Below are 21,060 nucleotides of genomic sequence, written 5' to 3'. Positions count from 1 at the left end.
GTCTCCTGGCCCCACCCCCAAAGTCTCCTGGCTCCAACCCCAAAGTCCCCAGCTATTTCTTGACTTGGACTTGGCAACCCTACTCAGGAAGGATGACCCCAGAGCACACTCATTGATGCAGTCGCTCACAGCTTTAATGCCAGGAGCTCACAAAGTAGAATTTTTGCTCACAAGACCCTGCAGCTTATAAGGAACATTGAGGAGGGCCCTTGATGGGTCCTCTGTCCTCCTCTATCCTCCGCGCTTGGTTTTCTTCCCTGCTTTGCTTCAGTCCTCTGGTGTGCTATCACCCATGCTAAATAATGCCGTTTCAATCCACGTCAACAGTAGGGTTGCCAATCTCCAGGTGGGGGCAGGGGATCCCCTGGCTTGGAGGTCCTCCCCCCGCTTCAGGATCATCAGAAATCGGGGGGGGGGGGAGGGAAGGAAATGTCTGCTGGGAACTGTATTATTCCCTCTGGAGACTGATTCCCATAGGAAATAATGAAGAATTGATCTTCCGGGCTCTGGGGGGGCCTGCTTTTTGAGGTAGAGGCCTCTCCCCAAAATACCCCCCAAGTTTCAAAAAGATTGGAGCAGGGGGTCCAATGCTATGAGCCCTCAAAGAAGGTGCCCCTATCCTTCATTTTTTCCTATGGAAGGAAGGCATTTAAAAAGATGTGCGATCCCTTGAAATGTGAGGGCCAGAACTACCTTGGAGTTAGGGTTGCCAATCCCCAGGTGGGGGCAGGGGATCCCCCGGTTTGGAGGCCCTCCCCCCCCGCTTCAGGGTCATCAGAAAGCAGGGGGAGGGGAGGGAAATGTCTGCTGGGAACTCATGATTCCCTATGGAGACTTATTCCCATAGAAAATAATGGAGAATTTATCCATGGGTATCTGGGGCTCTGGGGGCCCTGTTTTTTTAGGTAGAAGCACCAAATTTTCAGTATAGTGTCCAGTGGCTCTGCTCAAAATACTCCCCAAGTTTCAAAAAGATTGGACTAGGGGGTCCAATTCTATGAGCCCCCAAAGAAGGTGCCCCTATCCATTATTTCCTATGGAAGGAAGGCATTTTAAAAATGTGCAGTCCCTTGAAATGTGATGGCCAAAACTCCCTTTGGAGTTCAATTATGCTTGTCACACCCTTGTTCCTGGCTCCACCCCCAAAGTCCCCAGATATATCTTGAATTGGACTTGGCAAGCCTAGTCAGCAGCCATTTGCAAGTGGATTTTGCCATTTCACACAGTAAAACCCAGTGCACGGAAAGTGCGTTATTTTGTTTGTGTGAAAGCACCCTTGGTCTCTGCTGGGACCTCTAAGGGCTGCTTTTTAAAAAGCACACTCTGTCCCAGAGCGCCTTCCAGACGAACGACACTTGCGACAGGAGAGGAACTTTTGTGACCCGCTGCCACAAATCTGTCCAGCCGTAATTGGCTCCTGGCCGCCTGTGAGGTGGGTGAGGCGGAGAGGGTGACGGCCTCAAGGTCACCCCGCCCGCTTCCATGGTATAGTGAGGATTCACACCTGGATGGCTCAGACTCTAAGCATTACGCTACACTGGCTCTCCCCATTTGGATCATGCCTGCTTTCGCCAGCTCAGTGGGGGTTAAATTTTGGAACTTGTATAGAAGCAAAATGAAACGGAGCACAGCTCCGCTCTTTGGTTGAAAATAAACACAGAATAGAATAGGGGCAGATAAATAAGTATAATGACCTTTCGGTTTCTCTTCTTCTAATGCTAGATCACCTTTCCATTCAGAGAAAGCTCTAATTTTATTTATGTATTCCATACCTTGCCTTTCACCTTAATAGGGAACCAAAAGCAGCTTCATGTTATTCTCCTCTCCTCTGTTTTAACCTCACAACAGCCCTGTGAGGTAGGTTAGGCTGAGAGTGTGCGACTAGCCCAAGGTCACCCAGTGAACTTCCATGGCAGAGTAGGGATTCGAACCTGGGTTTCCCAGATCCTAGTCTGACCTCTGAACCATGACGCTATGCTGGCTCTCTAAGTAGAGGGAGCAAAGCTATGGCATAACGCAAGGGTGACCAAACTGTGGCTCTTTCACACATATTGTGTGATTCTTGAAGCCTCCCCCCCGCCCCATTGGCCAGCTTGGAGAAGGAATTTGTCTCTTTAAGTCACTTCTCCAAGCCAAGCCAACTGGTAGCTTGGGGAATGCATTTAAAGTTGTTTTCTTTCCACCTCTCTCTCCTTTCCCAGTTTGGTGTAGTGGTTAAGTGTGTGGACTCTTATCTGGGAGAACCGGGTTTGATTCCCCACTCCTCCACTTGCACCTGCTGGCATGGCCTTGGGTCAGCCATAGCTCTGGCAGAGGTTGTCCTTGAAAGGGCAGCTGCTGTGAGAGCCCTCTCCAGCCCCACCCACCTCACAGGGTGTCTGTTGTGGGGGAGGAAGGTAAAGGAGATTGTGAGCCGCTCTGAGACTCTTTGGAGTGGAGGGCGGGATATAAATGATATTGGATTTATATCCAATATCTTCTTCTTCATCATCCCTCTTCCTTCCTTCCTTCCTTCCTTCCTTCCTTCCTTCCTTCCTTCCTTCCTTCCTTCCTTCCTTCCTTCCTTCCTTCCTTCCTTCCTTCCTTCCTTCCTTCCTTCCTTCCTTCCAACATCTGGTGTTCAGTGTTCCCACTAAGCATGAGCTAGCTCACAATGTTTTTAGCCTCTAGCTTGTACATTTTTGTCTTAGCTCAGGAAGGAGGACCCCAGATCAAACTAATGTATGCAGCAGCTCACAACTTTAATGCCAGCAGCTCACAAAGTAGAATTTTTGCTTCCAAGACTCCACAGCTTAGAGGGACCGTTGCTGATGTTTATTCTGTGTGGCTCTTACATTAAGCAAGCTTGGCCACCTGTGGCATAACGGATCAACTGAGTTAGTGACTTTTATTGGGGATAGTTTTTTTCCCTACGCTAATGATCTTGTTGCTTTAAGCAGATGCATTTGTTTGAGTCATTATTTTTCGTTGCTGTTAGGAGTTTTTGCTGTTTGATTCAAACGTTATCAAACGTTAGTCAGTTAACTGACTAAGAGGGGAGGGGTGTGCATGCGTGCGCAGTGAAATCATGCTTGTAATCCACTTTGGCTGCTAGTGAGAGAAGTGGACTGTGGCGGAACCGGCCCGATTCTGCCTTCAGACCTGGTCCCGTCAGCTTGTGCCTATTGAGTCGCCAACTCCTGGAGGGAGCTATTTCTCCTCCTGCCCCTTGGGCTCGCTGCCACCACCTGCTCAGTCCCGGGGTTCAGATTGAGAGGAACAGGACTCCCAATCCCCCTCTCCAGCTGTGAGGCCAGGCCTCAAGGTCCTCTGCCACCCTGCACTTGGGTTTCACAGAGACCTCAGCGCTTCTTTGGGGCACCCCTGGAGGATTGGCACCTTATCCAACTGCATGCCTTCCCCCCTTCACCTGGGGCCCCCTTCTTAACACAGCGTGGTCTAAAGCGGTTTGGGGATCTATGTGGTACAGAGTTTGACTGCCAGCATTTTAAACAGAAAAAACATTTATTTAAAAGGGAAAAATATAGGGGAAGAAAAACAAAACAAAAACCGTTGCATCTACAAAGTTAGCACCGCACAGCAAAGCCCAGCAAACAGCATAACAAAATAAAGGTGGTTTTTAAACGCATCGTATTGTCCCTGGTCTATACTTGATCTGCCTAAGAGAATGACTTACTTTGTCTTACTGCCTGGAGCCTCCCAGGCAGGAGCCCACAGGCAAGCAGCCTCCCTTCCCGAGCGCCTGCTGCAAACTGAGAAATTCCTCCTGCCTAGCACATGGCAAGAACAACAGCCCTTCCTGCCTCTCTAGGAGACTTTCCCCCTAGCGTTGTTGGTTTGGCTCTGCAAGGGAGGGGGGGAGTCAGGGGAAGGCTACAAAGCCTGCTGAATGGATTTACTGATCCCTGCCTTTTTGGATGAAGCACCAACACTCTCAGATGGCGTTTCTCCACATGGACTATAAATGATAACAAAATAATCATAGAATCATAGAGCTGGAAGGGACCTCCAGGGTCATCTAGTCCAACCCCCTGCACAATGCAAGAACTTCACAAAGACCTCCCCCTAAATTCACAGGACCTTCATTGCTGTCAGAGGGCCATCTAGCCTCTGTTGAAAAACCTCCAAGGAAGGAGAGCCCACCACCTCCCGAGGAAGAAGCCTGTTCCACTGAGGAACCCCTCTAAACTCACAAACCCCTCCCCCTAAATTCACAGGACCTTCATTGCTGTCAGAGGGCCATCTAGCCTCTGTTGAAAAACCTCCAAGGAAGGAGAGCCCACCACCTCCCAAGGAGGAAGCCTGTTCCACTGAGGAACTGCTCTAAACTCACAAATCCCTCCCCCTAAATTCACAGGATCTCCATTGCTGTCAGAGGGCCATCCAGCCTCTGTTGAAAAACCTCCAAAGAAGGAGAGCCCACCACCTCCCGAGGAGGAAGCCTGTTCCACTGAGGAACTGCTCTAAACTCACAAACACCTCCCCCTAAATTCACAGGACCTTCATTGCTGTCAGAGGGCCATCTAGCCTCTGTTGAAAAACCTCCAAGGAAGGAGAGCCCACCACCTCCCAAGGAGGAAGCCTGTTCCACTGAGGAACTGCTCTAAACTCACAAGTCCCTCCCCCTAAATTCACAGGATCTCCATTACTGTCAGAGGGCCATCTAGCCTCTGTTGAAAAACCTCCAAGGAAGGAGAGCCCACCGCCTCCTGAGGAGGAAGCCTGTTCCACTGAAGAACTGCTCATTAATTATTAATTATTAATAATATAATACATGCCTTTTAGCTCAACTCAGTACGTTAAAATCTAATGTTTGGTTGTCAAAATGGTGATTCTCCATCTTGAGCGTAAGAGGTAGCTGGAAATGACCCTTGTGTGTTTTCTTCTCTGTTACAGATTTTCAGTTACACACATCACATTGGCCGAATAGCAATCGTTTTGTCTAGGTAAGTGGAAAAAAGCCCTCACCCGGGTGGCCCAGGCAAGCCTGCTATCATCAGATCTCAGAAGTCAAGCAGGGTCAACCCTGGTCAGTGCTTGGATGAGAGATCACCTAGGAAGTCCAGGGTTGCTAGGCAGAGGCAGGCAAAACCGTCTCCGAACGTCTCTTGCCTTGAAAACCGCACAGGGGTGCCATAAGTCAGTTGTGACTTGATGGTGGGGGAGGAGGAACCAACCCCAAAAAAAATATTCAGGAATCATCTGGAACAAAATGCCGGTTTTTAAAAAAGTAAAAATAAGCTTGCTTGTTGAATGTAAAGAGCCCTGCGGCGCAGAGTGGTAAAGCTGCAGTCCTACAGTCCAAGCTCTCTGCTCACAACCTGAGTTCGATCCTGGTGGAAGCTGGGTTCAGGTAGCCGGCTCCAGGATGACTCAGCCATCCATCCTTCTGAGGTTGGTAAAATGAACACCCAGCTTGCTGGGGGGGAAGCGTAGATGACTGGGGAAGGCAACAGCAAACCACCCTGTAAAAAAGTCTGCCGTGAAAATGTCGTGATGCGACATCACCCCGGAGTGAAAAATGACTGGTGCTTGCATGGGGGACTACCTTTACCTTTTATTGAGTGTAAAGGCAATGTATCTTTAAAAATAAATACGAATGCAAAAATGACAGAGCTGAACACCCTCTGCTGGGTAGGCTCCTGTGGAGAGCCAGTTTGGTGTAGTGGTTAAGTGTGTGGACTCTTATCTGGGAGAACCGGGTTTGATTCCCCACTCCTCCACTTGCACCTGCTGGAATGGCCTTGGGTCAGCCATAGCTCTGGCAGAGGTTGTCCTTGAAAGGGCAGCTGCTGTGAGAGCCCTCTGCAGCCCCACCCACCTCACAGGGTGTCTGTTGTGGGAGGAGAAGATAAAGGAGATTGTGAGCCACTCTGAGGCTCTTCGGAGTGGAGGGCGGGATATAAATCCAATATCTTCATCTTCTTAAACCCACGGGAAAGGGACAGGAGTTGCAGAAGTCTGTGGCTGCTGCTTGCGGACTGGCTGGCTGCTGCAAGGACACGTCGTTCTAGGGGGCCCACTGGGTTCATAGCATATTATATTATAGCACTGGAAAAAGCATAGCAGAAAAGGGCAACTAGAATGATTAAAGGTTCGACTGCGGGGTGACATGGTAGAGGTTTACAAGATTATGCATGGGATGGAGAAGGTAGAGAAAGAAGTACTTTTCTCCCTTTGTCACAATACAAGAAATCGTGGGCATTCAATGAAATTGCTGAGCAGTAAGATTAAAACGGATAAAAGGAAGTCCTTCTTCACTCAAAGGGTGATTAACATGCGGAATTCACTGCCACAGGAGGTGGTGGCAGCTACAAGCATAGACAGCTTCAAGAGGGGATTGGATAAAAATATGGAGCAGAGGTCCATCAGTGGCTATTAGCCACAGTGTGTGTGTGTATATATACCGTACATATATATATTGGCCACTGTGTGATACAGAGTGTTGGACTGGATGGGCCACTGGCCTGATCCAACATGGCTTCTCTTATGTGACACAGAGTGTTGGACTGGATGGGTCATTGGCCTGATCCAACATGGCTTCTCTTATGTTCTTATGTGGCACAGAGTGTTGGACTGGATGGGCCATTGGCCTGATCCAACATGGCTTCTCTTATGTTCTTATGTGACACAGAGTGTTGGACTGGATGGGCCACTGGCCTGATCCAACATGGCTTCTCTTATGTTCTTATGTGACATAGAGGGACTGGATGGGCCATTGGCTTGATCCAACATGGCTTCTCTTATGTGACACAGAGTGTTGGACTGGATGGGCCATTGGCCTGATCCAACATGGCTTCTCTTATGTTCTTATGGGTGTTGCAGGGTGAATGTTCTGGGGCTGGCCAGAAGGTAGTGGAGTCTTTGTAAGATTCTAGGGGTATGAAACTGTCCAGCTTGCCCATTAGGATGGCCTTTCCCTGAGCTTTTTTTTTGTAGCAGGAACTCCTTTGCCTATTAGGCCACACACCCTGATGTAACCAATCCGCTTGGAGCTTACAGTAGGCCCTGTACTAAGAGCCCTATAAGCTCCAGGAGGATTGGCTACATCAGGGGTGTGGCCTAATAGGCAAAGGAGTTCCTGCTACAAAAAAAAGCCCTGGTCTTCCCAAGCACTGTTCTCCATGCTCCTGGTGCCAGAGGTCATGCAGGGGGCAACCAGAGATAGGGCTTTTTCGGTGGTGGCACCCTGCCTGTGGAGTGCCTTCCCCCTTGAGGTTTGCCTGGTTTCCTGCCTCCCTTGCTCTTTTTCAGGTACCAAACAAAAACATTTCTTTCCTTTTTTTAAACTCAGATTTTTAATGGAGGGTTTCATCTTTTTAAAGCTGTTTTTAATGGTCTGTTTTTTGCCTGATCACTGTTTTAAAACATACTCTTTTTTTTTAATATTGGCAGTTCTGTTGCTGTCCTCCTTTTGGGTATGCTTAGGGTCCCCCCTGTGCAACTGGCCAGAGGTGGTACTGCAGTTCTAGAATTGTGGGGACTTTGGGGGTGGAGCCAAAAGACATTGGGGGTGGAGCCAGCAGACATTAGGGGTGGAGCCAAGGTCAAGGCCATGACAAGCATAATTGGGAGTTCTGGCCATCACATTTAAAGGGACGGCACACCTTTTCAATGCCTTCCTTCCATAGGAAATAATGAAGGATAAGGGCACCTTCTTTTGGAGCTCATAGAATTGGACACTCTGGTCCAATCTTTTTGAAACTTGGGGGGTATTTTGAGGAGAGGCACTGGATGCTATACTGAAAATTTGGTGCCTCTAACCCAAAAAACAGCTCACTCAGAGCCACAGATACCCGCGGATCAATTCTCCATGATTTTTTATGGGAATAAATCTCTATAGGGAATAATAGAGTTCCCAGCAGACATTTCCCTCCCCTCCCCCTGCTTTCTGATCACCCTGAAGCAGGGGGAGGGTCTCCAAACAGGGGGATCCCCTGCCCCCATCTGGGGATTGACAACCCCATGTGACACAAAAAGGGCAAAAGGCCATAGAAACACTGAAGACTCAGGCTGCCTAAAAAACCGAGTCCTTTTCACACTGGGTGGGCTTGTGTGCCATTTGCTGTGGGGGAGATGTTATAGCTCAGTAGTAAAATGCATAGGTTCTGTACAGAAGTCCTCAGGTTCAATCCCCAACATCTCCAGTTGAAGAAAAAAACCCACATCTGGAGAATTCCTTTGTCTGAGACTTTAGAGGGCCACTGCCTTTCAGAATGGACAATTCCGGGCTACCCAAAGCAGAAATCTGAGATGGTACAGGACAGCCCTGTGTGCTGGTGAGCTGTTTTGCCTCTGACGATATGCTCAGGAGGTCGTAACGTTCAGCCTCCCAACATCTGTTGGCCATCCCCGGCCAAAGATACGCCCGCCTCGCCTCAGCTAGGGCCAGGGCTTTTTCAATCCTGGCCCCAACCTTCTCGGTCTTGGCCCCGACCTGGTGGAATCAGCTCCCTATTGAGATCCGGGCCCTACCTGGCTTATAAGGCTTCCATAGGGCCTGTAAAACAGAGCTGTTCGGCCAGGCTTATGGCTGAGGCTGCGGGCGTCTATCCTTGATCTGGTTGGCCTCCCCGGCCAGCACTGTCGTCTGTGCTAGTTTGGAGAGCCAGTTTGGTGTAGTGGTTAAGTAGGCAGACTCTTATCTGGGAGAACCGGGTTTGATTCCCCACTCCTCCACTTGCACCTGCTGGAATGGCCTTGGGTCAGCCAGAGCTCTGGCAGAGGTTGTCCTTGAAAGGGCAGCTGCTGTGAGAGCCCTCTCCAGCCCCACCCACCTCACAGGGTGTCTGTTGTGGGGGAGGAAGGTAAAGGAGGTTGTGAGCCGCTCTGAGACTCTTCGGAGTGGAGGGCGGGATATAAATCCAATATCTTCATCTACCTCACAGGGTGTCTGTTGTGGGGGAGGAAGGTAAAGGAGGTTGTGAGCCGCTCTGACACTCTTCGGAGTGGAAGGCGGGATATAAGAACATAAGAACATAAGAGAAGCCATGTTGGATCAGGCCAACGGCCCATCAAGTCCAACACTCTGTGTCACACAGTGGCAAAAAAAAATTTATATACACACATACACTGTGGCTAATAGCCACTGATGGACCTGTGCTCCATATTTTTATCTAAACCCCTCTTGAAGGTGGCTATACTTGTGGCCGTCACCACCTCCTGTGGCAGTGAATTCCACATGTTAATCACCCTTTGGGTGAAGAAGTACTTCCTTTTATCCGTTTTAACCTTTCTGCTCAGCAATTTCATCGAATGCCCACGAGTTCTTGTATTGTGAGAAAGGGAGAAAAGTACTTCTTTCTCTACTTTCTCCATCCCATGCATTATCTTGTAAACCTCTATCATGTCACCCCGCAGTCGACGTTTCTCCAAGCTAAAGAGTCCCAAGCGTTTCAACCTTTCTTCATAGGGAAAGTGCTCCAGCCCTTTAATCATTCTAGTTGCCCTTCTCTGGACTTTCTCCAATGCTATAATATCCTTTTTGAGGTGCGGCGACCAGAACTGCACACAGTACTCCAAATGAGACCGCACCATCGATTTATACAGGGGCATTATGATACTGGCTGATTTGTTTTCAATCCCCTTCCTAATAATTCCCAGCATGGCGTTGGCCTTTTTTATTGCAGACGCACACTGTCTTGACATTTTCAGTGAGTTATCTACCACGACCCCAAGATCTCTCTCTTGGTCACTCTCTGCCAGTTCACACCCCATCAACTTGTATTTGTAGCTGGGATTCTTGGCCCCAATGTGCATTACTTTGCACTTGGCCACATTGAACCACATCTGCCACGTTGATCCAATATCCAATATCCAATATCTTCATCTACCTCACAGGGTGTCTGTTGTGGGGGAGGAAGGGAAAGGAGATTGTGAGCTGCTCTGAGACTCTTCGGAGTGGAGGGCGGGTTATAAATCCAATATCTTCATCTACCTCACAGGGTGTCTGTTGTGGGGGAGGAAGGGAAAGGAGATTGTGTGCCGCTCTGAGTCTCTTCGGAGGGGAGGGCGGGATATAAATCCAATATCTTCATCTACCTCACAGGGTGTCTGTTGTGGGGGGAGAAGGGAAAGGAGATTGTGAGCCGCTCTGAGACTCTTCGGAGTGGAGGACGGGATATAAATCCAATATCTTCATCTACCTCACAGGGTGTCTGTTGTGGGGGAGGAAGGTAAAGGAGGTTGTGAGCCGCTCTGAGACTCTTCGGAGTGGAGGGCGGGATATAAATCCAATATCTTCTTCTTCTGCTAGGAAATGGAATAAAAACTGCCATCCCTATGAGGTATCATGATGTGAGACGGCTAAGCTGGGCAAGATGTTGTGAGGTCATGGTAATTGGAGTGCTGTTGAGTTGTCTGTTTATAAAATGTTTTTATTGTCTTTTATTGTTTTATCATATGTTGTACTCCACCCTGAGCCGTTCAGGGAATGGGTGGAATAGAAATTAACTAAAATAAAAAAAATTTTAAAAAAACAATGCTATTTCTTCTGACGTTAAAAAAGCTAAAAACGGGAACTGCTATTTTAATTGGGGCGCTGCACGTTATTCCTTCTAGCTTAATCCCTCTCCTGTTGATGGCTCCTGTGTTTGGTCTCGGCAACCACAACGAATGTTACCAGAACTTCACTGAAGAACACAAGTAAGTGTGTTGTACCAGAGTAAGTGTGTTGTACCGGAGAGCCAGTTTGGTGTAGTGGTTAAGTGTGCGGACTCTTATCTGGGAGAACCGGGTTTGATTCCCCACTCCTGCACTTGCACCTGCTGGAATGGCCTTGGGTCAGCCATAGCTCTGGCAGAAGTTGTCCTTGAAAGGGCAGCTGCTGTGAGAGCCCTCTCAGCCCCACCCACCTCACAGGGTGTCTGTTGTGGGGGAGGAAGGTAAAGGAGATTGTGAGCCGCTCTGAGACTCTTCGGAGTGGAGGGCGGGATATAAATCCAATATCTTCTTCATCTTCTTATATCTCGGTGGGCAAATTCTACTCGTCCTGAGGCTTTTGCTGATCCCAGTTGTCGGGGGTTGGAATTCCAGCAGGAGCTCTTTTGCATATTAGGCCACATCGCCTGATGTAGCCAATCCTCCAAAAGCTTACAAGACTTTTTTTGTAAGCTCTTGGAGGATTGGCTACATCAAGGGGTGTGGCCTAATATGCAAAGGAGCTCCTGCTGGACTTCCAACCCTGGGCTGAACAAAGTAAACAGATAAACAAGGGAGCGTTGGTGGACAGACTACGTGGGTAGCTGAGGAAAAGCACTGAGCTTTCTGTCTTGGCAGAAGACAAGAACTCACCCAGACTTCCAAAAAGGTCCCCTTCTCTGGGTGGGCATGGGGCACCAAGGAGCCCATCCTGGCTGGAGCTTTGGGGGGCTTTACAGTTGGCTGGGCAGGATACCAAATGGGGCAAATTCCTTTCTTTCAGCAACAGGGGTGGTCAGAGCTGTGCCACCAGATAGGACCAAAGTCAATGTCCAAGCATTATAGACAGAAAAATCACCACGAGCTAAATACTGACCTAGAAGAAGGTATTGGATTTGTATCCCACCCTCCACTCAGAGCAGCTCACAATCTCCTTTACCTTCCCCTCCCCCACAACAGACACCCTGTGAGGAAGCTGGGGCTGAGAGAGTTCTCACAGAAGCTGCCATTTCAAGGACAACACTGCCAGAGCTATGGCTGACCCAAGGCCATTCCAGCAGCTGCAAGCGGAGGAGTGGGGAATGAAACCCGGTTCTCCCAGATAAGAGAGCTATGGCTGACCCAAGGCCCTTCCAGTGGAGGAGTGGGGAATCAAGCCTGGTTCTCCCAGATAGGAGTCCTTTTACCTTGCTCTTTTTACCTTTCTCTGCCACAACAGACACCTTGTGAGGTGGGTGTGGCTGAGAGAGTTCAGACAGAAGCTGCCCTTTCAAGGACAACTCCTGCGAGAGCTATGGCTGACCCAAGGCCATTCCAGCAGCTGCAAGTGGAGGAGTAGGGAATGAAATCCGGTTCTCCCAGATAAGAGATCTATGGCTGACCCAAGGCCATTCCAGCAGGTGCAAGTGGAGGAGTGGGGAATCAAACCCGGTTCTCCCAGATAAGAGTCCATGCACTTAACCACTACACCAACACTGGCTCTGCCTGCCTCCCCCAACATAACGTTAAGGGCCAACCCAAACTGTATTCCAGTCCGTCCCCTCCTGGTTTGCTCTCCCTCTGAGACTTCACATGGCCCAAATGGCCTTCCTCACCTTCTTCCCTCTTCTTGGACTACAGGTGCCTTCTGATGCACACAGAAACACACCTGTTGCCTGCCAGCCATGAGCAGCTCACCTGTGTGGTGATCTATTTCTACAGCATCGGAGTCTTCCTCCTCTTCTGTTTGGCCAGCTTCGTAGCCATCCTGGTAAGAGACAGGACACCCTTTGGGTTTGGGTTTGTTTTTTAAGTGGCACTCCTGGTCTTAAGATTGTAGCCAGTAAGGATGGCGCCACCTAGTGTGGGATCTTGGGTTGGCCAAGGAGAGCCACAGGTGAGCGAGGCCTGCTTGGGCTGGCTGGATCAATAGCCAGCCCAAGCAGGCCTTGCTCGTCCGGGGCTCTCCTTTCTTACGTCGGGTTACTTTTGGCTGGGGGGGGGAGGCAGCATATGCTAATGAGTTATGCTAATGAGCTCCGCTACATATTTTTCGGCAAAACGGCCACTGCCCCTCCCATTCGCTAGAGAGAAAAATGAGAAATCTGCAACGAATGTTTTACTTGCTGGGCATCCAAAATGAACACTGTAAAATAAAAACCAAGATGAGCAATGTAAAATAAAAACTGAATAAGCTCTTCGACAGCCCCCCCACATTTCATCATGGCTGCTAGACAAGACCAGATACGGAGATTCTCGAGGCCAGTCAACACCAAGCTTACCTTCCAGCCTTTTTAGCGCCCCTCAAAATCTGGCAAGGTAGGCAGTTGCCTCGGTTTGCCTAGCGATCAGGCTCAGCCCTGGTCATCTTTTGGAACAATCTTCCGAGGTAGATTTTCCTGAGAGAGTTTGTGACGTCAGCCAGAAAGCTGTTTAGCTGATCGGGGACTTGAACTCAGAATTCCCCTTTCCAAGTTGAGTGCCCCAGTCCACCATGCCACAACATCACTGCTGAGGCTGCTCTCGGAACATCTTTGACAACTACTCTTTTGTGTTTTTTCCCCCCCACGCCCCACTCCGTCCGACATGTTGCAGGTCCTGCTTCTCCAAGCCAGAGCCTTGTACAAGAGATCGGTCAACTCGACGGGTTACCTGGGCGACCGGCAGTGGGCCATGATCAAGATGGTCGAGCAGCGCGTGGTTCTGTACCCCGTCGCGTTCTTCTGCTGCTGGGGGCCAGGCAAGAAGCACTCTGTAGAAAAAATGATTCTGGAGCATGACTGTATTGGAGGGAACAGTGGCTCTCCAGATGTTTTTTGCCTACAACTCCCATCAAACTGGAGAGCCAGTTCGGTGTAGTGGTGAAGTGTGCGGACTCTTATCTGGGAGAACCGGGTTTGACTCCTCACTCCTCCACTTGCACCTGCTGGAATGGCCTTGAGTCAGCCATAGCTCTGGCAGAGGTTGTCCTTGAAAGGGCAGCTTCTGGGAGAGCCCTCTCCAGCCCCACCCACCTCACAGGGTGTCTGTTGTGGGGGAGGAAGGGAAAGGAGATTGTGAGCCGCTCTGAGACTCTTCGGAGTGGAGGGCGGGATATAAATCCAATCTCTTCATCTACCTCACAGGGTGTCTGTTGTGGGGGAGGAAGGGAAAGGAGATTGTGAGCCGCTCTGAGACTCTTCGGAGTGGAGGGCGGGATATACATCCAATATCTTCATCTACCTCACAGGGTGTCTGTTGTGAGGGAGGGAGATAAAGGAGATTGTGAGCCGCTCTGAGACTCTTCGGAGTGGAGGGCGGGATATAAATCCAATATCTTCTTCTTCTTCATCAGCCCCAGCCAGCATGGCCAATGGCTGGGGCTGATGGGAGTTGTAGGCAAAAAAACATCTGGAGAGCCACTGTTCCCTATCCCTGGATTAAACAAACTGACTCTGGGTCTGGCTTCTTTTGCACGATTTATTCAGAGGGGAAGTCCTCCTTAGTCCCTTTCCTCCTTGCTAGATGAAAGCACCTGTGCTCTTTGGGCTTTTCCACCTTCTTATATCTCTTGCTTGTGCGTTCCTCTGCGTTCTTCGTAGGACTTGGTCTCCAGACCCCTTACCATACATTTATTCCCAGCATAAAAACCTGTGGTTTAAATCTGCAGGGACATAAACTGATGTTATGTTGAAACACCACCACCGCACCCTGAAACAACAGAAACATACAAGTGAGGGAAAATGAGAGTGTGGGAAAGCTCTTTATCTTCATTTTGTATGTAAACACCAAGTCAACACCAAGCTTACCTTCCAGCCTTTTTAGTGCCCCTCAAAATCTGGCAAGGTAGGCAGTTGTCTCGGTTTGCATAACGATCAGGCTCAGCCTAGACTTCCTTCCTAAAGACGGTACAATAGTAATTTTAAAATAGGAGGGCCTTGCTGACAGGATCTTAAAACCAACAGATTTATTTTTCATCCCCTGGCAGGAACATATGTGAAAAGACAGGCCTTCAGGTTGTAATGTCTTTTGTCCAGTCATCATATTTTCCAGGCACACTTTATGAATTTTTATATTTCTCGCCTCCTCTCAACTTGTTGTGATGAAACCACCTTTAAGGTGGTCAAATTCTGCACCTTGGTATACTCTACAAAAAAGCTGCTGGTGGTTTTTTAAATTAAATAATGTCTTCACTGCCCAAATCAGCCTGTTATGCAGCTCCAGATTTTTAGAGATCAGCTGACTGACTGCTCTGTCTGTGTGTCAATCTTGGCTGATCTGTGAGCACCACAAATAAAGATTGACTGAGGCTGAGTCCAGCCCAGCTCCTTAAGCTGACACAGGGATGGCTTCCAGATGGATTAAAGAATCAAGTCCAGCCAAGCACATCTGCCCCCCTTCCCACTTCTGTCCTCACCCTGTCCTTAGGTGTCTCTGAGATGGCTCAAAAAGTTACTACTTCTGAAGTGGTAACCAATATTTGCTCTACACGCCATCCACCTTTCTGGTGTCTGAACGCTGGAGCACACAAGTGAGGTGGATTGGCTGTGTGAACCCACCAGGCCGCTCCAAGCCACTTCCAGCCTTTAAAAAAAATACATTGCTTCCAAGCACATGGGTGCATATGCGCATGACCGATAAATGGATGCGGGGGGGGGGGGGGGGAAGAAACCCAAACCAAGCTATAGGAATGGTATGTGACAGCCGTCTGACCCCGCCAAAGCATGCCCCACGTGGGATACGGGTACTTTGCGGGGGAGTGTATGGATGGGCGTCTGCCGCTCCATTTTGAGATGGCACAATCTGGGACGCCTCCCATGCGCTCCAAACTGCTGGTCTGGACCCAGCCTAACTGATTCTCTAGTGCAGGGATGTCAACCTGTGGCCCGAGGGCCAAATCAGGCCCACGGAGTGCTGCTATCAGGCCCCCAAGCAACTGGCTGTCATCTGCTTCCTTCTTCCTCTCTCTTGCTTCCTTTGGCATGACAGCTTGCTTTGCCAGGCTTGCTCAATTGCACAGGAGCTACAGAGCAAAAACCTCTATTTTCTCCATTGGCTGAGGCTCCTCCCTTGGGGAAGAAGGGGAGGAGGGACAGCTTGCTTTGCAGACTCTCACACAGCAGAGCTACTGAGCCAAGCCTCTCTTCCTTCTATTGGCTGAGGCTCCTCCCCTTCCTCATCCCCTGGGGAAGAAAGGAAAGAGCTGGAGCTTCCTTGGCCCAGCTCCCTAGATCCCATGGGAGAAATACAAAGAGAGCACCTTTGTGACCAACAAGTGCTAATGTTCTAAGGGTTTTTTTTAAAAAAAACTTTGTGTTTGTCTGTGTCCTTTATAAAGTTTATATCTCTGCTACTTAATCTTAAATAGGTGCACACAAGGGTCGAACCAACATGGTCTCATTTATGTCAGATTCGGCCCTCATAACAAATGAGTTTGGCACCCCTACTCCTGTGAATCATGAGAGTCAGAGAAATAACAGGGCATAACAATAACATATTTTTAAATCTCCTCTCTCCCCCCTCCTTTTTTCCACAGCCTTTATCCTTGGAATAGTCAAACTGACCCCTTTGAAAAACACAAATAGCCTCTATATGGCGCTTTATGTTTTAGAGGTAAGTATTAAACAGTGATAAACTGATACCTCTCAGGGCTAAAAAGTCTTCAAATAAATCTTTTTGACTCTTTTCATTCACGTAAGCTTTGTGGGACAGCAGTGATCTTGAGAGTTTTGTTCCTCATGTCCAGGAACTGCCCCCCAAGGGCTTTATGGCCTCATTACGTTTAGTTCTTGTGAGGAAACAGGAATAGAGCATGCTGGGCCTGATGCACAGCTCATGTACAAGTAAACACTCTTGTGATTTGAGTCGCCAATTCCCCCGCCGTCTCCAGCAGGGGACTTTCTTTGTGTGCACGGTGAGATGATGTCACCCAGAAATGACGTGATCATGCTGGCAACACCGCGCAGCAGCCGCTCTAGGCATTTCCGGGAAAACTCTATGGTTTTCCCAGACGCTCTAGCAATTTGGGCAGGAAAAATTCTACGGTGCCTGTTGTATCATAGAGTTTTCCCTCCCACATTCCTAGAGCGTCTGGGAAAACCATAGAGTTTTCCTATAAACACCTAGAGCAGTCAGCACGATGACATCACTTCCAGGTGATGTTCTCGCACTGGTGACATTAAAAATACATATATATATATAAAATCAGTTACATAAAAAAAATTACAAGCCCTGGTGGCGTCTTTAAAGTGCTCTTATTCAGTCATTACATCACATCAGGGGTGGGCGGATCCCCCCAAGAGGGGGTGGGGAGAAGAAGGTGCGAAAGATCCCGCAAAGCCCTGATGTATTCTGGCAGAGCGTTCCACCAAGTTGGGGCCAGGCCTGAAAGAGCCTCGGCCCTTGCTGAGGACTACCGGATCTCTTTCGAACCAGGGATCACCAGCAGATTTATTTTTTTTCAGTGTTAATATTTATTTATTTTAAAAAAGAAAAAGAAATAACAGATAACAGACATTACATACAGTACATACATACTAAAACACACAGTAACATCAACACACATACAGGTAAAGGGAACAGTGATACCTTATAATCTTTAAAAAAATTAATATTAATATCAAGAATTAATTGCTATCACTTCGTTAGCATACCCATCATTTACTCATATTCTGGCAAAAGCAGTTGTCTTCCTAGTTTTTATCAACATTATCCCATCGTCAACCATTCATAGAATAAATTCCAGTTTTTTCCCCACATATTCCCTAGGTTTTGATCTTAACAAGCTAGATCACTAGCAGATTTCGACCAGTGGAGCGTAATGCCCTTCCAGGGACATAGTGGAGGAGGCGGTCCCGTAGATAAGTCGGTCCCAGACCACTCAAGACCTTAAAGGTCATAACCAAAATCTTGAATCTAACCCGGCAACCAGTATAGCTGGCGCAGCACAGGTAGAATATGTGCCATCCATGGTTCTCTTGCATCTTCTTGCAGAGAAGACGCTGTGTGGTAACAATGGCCCTGCTTGAACCCAACAGAACCGGAGGGGGGTGGTGGTCATGACATGTACTCCTCCACCATTAAGACCTTTTTTTGCCTCAGCAAAGTCTGAGGTTTTTTTTTTTTTTTAAAGCCAGGTTTTAAAATCTGTATTGTCTCAAGCTTCCATATAAAGAATGCCAGGGGTCTTTTTCAAATAGAAGTAATTCTAGTTAAAAAACCACTGAAGGGGTTTTGGTGCCCCCCTTCTAGAGAAAAACAAAGAAGGGAAAGAAACTTAACCCAAAAACTGGAGTAAGAAACCTAAAAGGCTAATATGCAATGAAAAGGCCGAACGTTAAAAACAAATTGTGTAAAAAAATAATAAATCAACATACATGTATTTATCGCTGAAAGCTAAAACCATTTAAGGGCCCATCATAAGCCTCTATCCTATGTAAAATCATAAAACCTCCATGGGAACCCACTCAACTTGACCTGACGCGTTTCGACCTAAATTGGTCTTCTTCAGAGGTCGGAAAGGTAAGTACACATATTGGCTCATAATACAGAACAGAATAAAACAATAGAACAATGTTGGACCACAAGGAAAAGACAAAGGCTTAGAGATATTCTTGCGGCCTCTTGTTCTATAGTCAGCGTATTTGCCATACTGCACACAACTCTTGGCGCATAGGCTCTGACGTTACTTGATCAATTCTGGACCACGTGGCATACAAAAAAACACTGGATGCTATAGGTATGCTCTTGATTAAGACATAAGGCTATAGAACAAGAGGCCTCAAGAATATCTCTAAGCCTTTGTCACTTCACTAAATTTCCTTGTGGTTCAGCATTGTTCTGTTGTTTTATTCTGTTCTGGAAGAATCGCACTGCTACAGCACCAATCCTAAATCAGACTTTTCCCTGCAGCCACTGTGGCTGGACCTGCCTGTCCCGCATTGGTCTTGTCAGCCACCAGCGAGCCTGCAGCAGACGTGGACTATTGCACCCTTCTTAAATCTTCGTTCGCGAAGCCAAGCCGAGAGAGAGAGAGAGAGAGAGAGAGAGAGAGAGAGAGAGAGAGAGAGAGATTGTGAGCCAATAGGTATACTCGCCTTTCTGGCCTCTGAAGACGACCAATTTAGGTCAAAACGCGTCAGGTCAAGTTGAGTGGGTTCCCATTGAGGTTTTATGATTTTACATAAGATAGAGGCTTATGATGGGCCCTTAAATGGTTTTAGCTTTCAAAAGGGTTGCCAATCCCCAGGTGGGGGCAGGGGATCCCCCGGTTTGGAGGCCCTCCCCCCGCTTCAGGGCCGTCTGAAAGCGGGGGGAGGGGAGGGAAATGTCTGCTGGGAACTCTGTTATTCCCTATGGAGATTTAGTCCCATAGAAAATCATGGAGAATTGATCCGCGGGTATCTGGGGCTCTGGGGGGCTGTTTTTTGGGGTAGAGGCACCAAATTTTCCGTATAGCATCTAGTGCCTCTCCCCAAAATACCCCCCAAGTTTCAAAAAGATTGGACCAGGGGGTCCAATTCTATGAGCCTCAAAAGAAGGTGCCCCTATCCTTTATTATTTCCTATGGAAGGAAGGAATTAAAAATGTGTGCCATCCCTTTAAATTTGATGGCCAGAACTCCCTTTGGAGTTCAATTATGCTTGTCATAGCCTTGATCTTGGCTCCACCCCTAATGTCTCCTGGCTCCACTCCCAAAGTCTCCTGGCTTCACCCCCAAAGTCCCCAGATATTTCTTGAATTGGACTTGGCAACCCTAGCTTTCAACGATAAATACATGTATGTTGATTTATGATTTTTTTACACTTCATTTTTAATGTTTGGCCCTTTAATTGCATATTAACCTTTTAGGTTTCTTGCCCCCCCCCCCCCTTCTAGAGCCTGTTTGGTGTAGTGGTTAAGTGCATGGACTCTTATATGAGAGAACCGGGTTTGATTCCCCACTCCTCCACTTGCAGCTGTTGGAATGGCTTTGGGTCAGCCATAACTCTTGCAGAGCTGTCTTTGAAAGGGCAGCTGCTGGGAGAGCCCTCTCAGCCCCACCTACCTCACTGGGCATCTGTTGTGGGAGAGGAAAATAAAGGAGATTGTAAGCTGCTCTGAGACTCTGAGATTCAGAGTGAAGGGCGGAGTATAAATCCAATATCTTTTTCTTAAATGTTATGGCAATTTACATGTGACCCATTGAGGTCTGTGGTTGCCAGTCTCCAGGTGGTGGCTGGAGATCTCCTGGAATTACAACTGATCTCCAGGCGAAAGAGCTCAGTTCACCTGGAGAAAAGAGCCGTTTTGGAAGGTGGCTTCTATGACATTGTGTCCTGTTGATGCCCCTCCCCGACCCAAACCTAGCTGCTGACCTTGTTTCCCTCTTCCAGGCCCTCACCGCCTCTTCCCAGGGCCTGCTGAACTGTGTCATTTACGGCTGGACCCAGCACATGTTCCGCTGCATGAAACGGAAAGCCTGCAGAGACGTTGACACGCAGACGCCGCTGCTGCGCTCCCAGAAGAGGTTCTACGCCAGCACGCACCCGACCCACACCCGAGAAGCGGCCACGTCCCCCTGCACGGGGTTCTAAGCAAAAGAAAACATTGGGAAACTGAGCTGCCAGCCCTCTCCTTCCTTCCACCGCTGTGACCCTCACCCCCTTCTCTGCTGCTCGCATTGGGCTGTTGCCACCTGGTTCTGCCCCCCAACGACCCTGAGTTCGGGCATGGGTGTGATGCTGAAGCCGGCCACCAGGAGGCGCTGCAAGAAGCAGATGTGTGACGTGGGGCAGTGATTCCCGCCAGATGACGCTTTGTAACTGGACCAGAATGGAGATGAACTGTTTCTCCCTCTCTTTCTGGGTTTTTTTTTTAATCAACTATCGTTATTTATTTGATAAAAATAATATTGCAGTCTCTTTTAATCCTATAATAATTCTCAGGGCTGGCACTAGACTGTCTGGCACCCTAGGCGAGACTAACTTCTGGCGCTCCCCCTACACTGAGAATGTCACCCAATCACTGGGAGCTAGGGTTGCCAATCCTCAGGTGGGGGCAGGGGATCCCCCAGCTTGGAGGCCCTCCCCCCGCTTCAGGGTCGTTAGAAAGCGGGGGAGGGGAGGGAAATGCCAGCTGGGAACTCTGTGATTCCCTATGGAGATTTATTCCCATAGAAAATCATGGAGAATTGATCTGCTGGTATCTGGGGCTCTGGGAGGGCTGTTTTTTGGGGGTAGATGCACCAAATTTTCAGTATAGCATCTAGTGCCTCTCCCCAAAATACCTCCCAAGTTTCAAAAAGATTGGACCAGGGGGGGCAATTCTATGAGCCCCAAAAGAAGGTGCCCCTATCCTTCATTATTTCCTATGGAAGGAAGGAAGTGAAAAGGTGTGCCGTCCCTTTAAATGTGATGGCCAGAACTCCCTTTGGAATTCAATTATGCTTGTCACAGCCTTGATCTTGGCTCCACCCCTAATGTC

At 48.5% G+C, this 21,060-nt stretch overlaps 1 protein-coding gene across 1 annotated transcript in view; it reads left to right on the top strand.

Annotated features, from left to right (window-relative positions):
• The window catches only part of TMEM116 (transmembrane protein 116), a 68,609-nt gene extending 48,110 nt beyond the window's left edge, over positions 1–20,499 (top strand). The window contains exons 6-11 of the mRNA XM_060249451.1: positions 4,897–4,946; positions 10,561–10,644; positions 12,259–12,388; positions 13,213–13,357; positions 16,133–16,209; positions 19,971–20,499. Of these exons, the coding sequence (XP_060105434.1) occupies positions 4,897–4,946; positions 10,561–10,644; positions 12,259–12,388; positions 13,213–13,357; positions 16,133–16,209; positions 19,971–20,171 (687 nt within the window). The 3' untranslated portion in view covers positions 20,172–20,499. The remainder of the gene's footprint in view (positions 1–4,896; positions 4,947–10,560; positions 10,645–12,258; positions 12,389–13,212; positions 13,358–16,132; positions 16,210–19,970) is intronic.
• The last annotated feature ends 561 nt before the right edge of the window (positions 20,500–21,060 follow it).

Source organism: Heteronotia binoei, chromosome 11, assembly GCF_032191835.1.
Source record: "Heteronotia binoei isolate CCM8104 ecotype False Entrance Well chromosome 11, APGP_CSIRO_Hbin_v1, whole genome shotgun sequence".
Lineage (NCBI taxonomy): Eukaryota > Metazoa > Chordata > Lepidosauria > Squamata > Gekkonidae > Heteronotia > Heteronotia binoei.
Note: the sequence above shows the minus strand (reverse complement) of the source record. Positions and strands in the feature narration are given on the sequence as shown.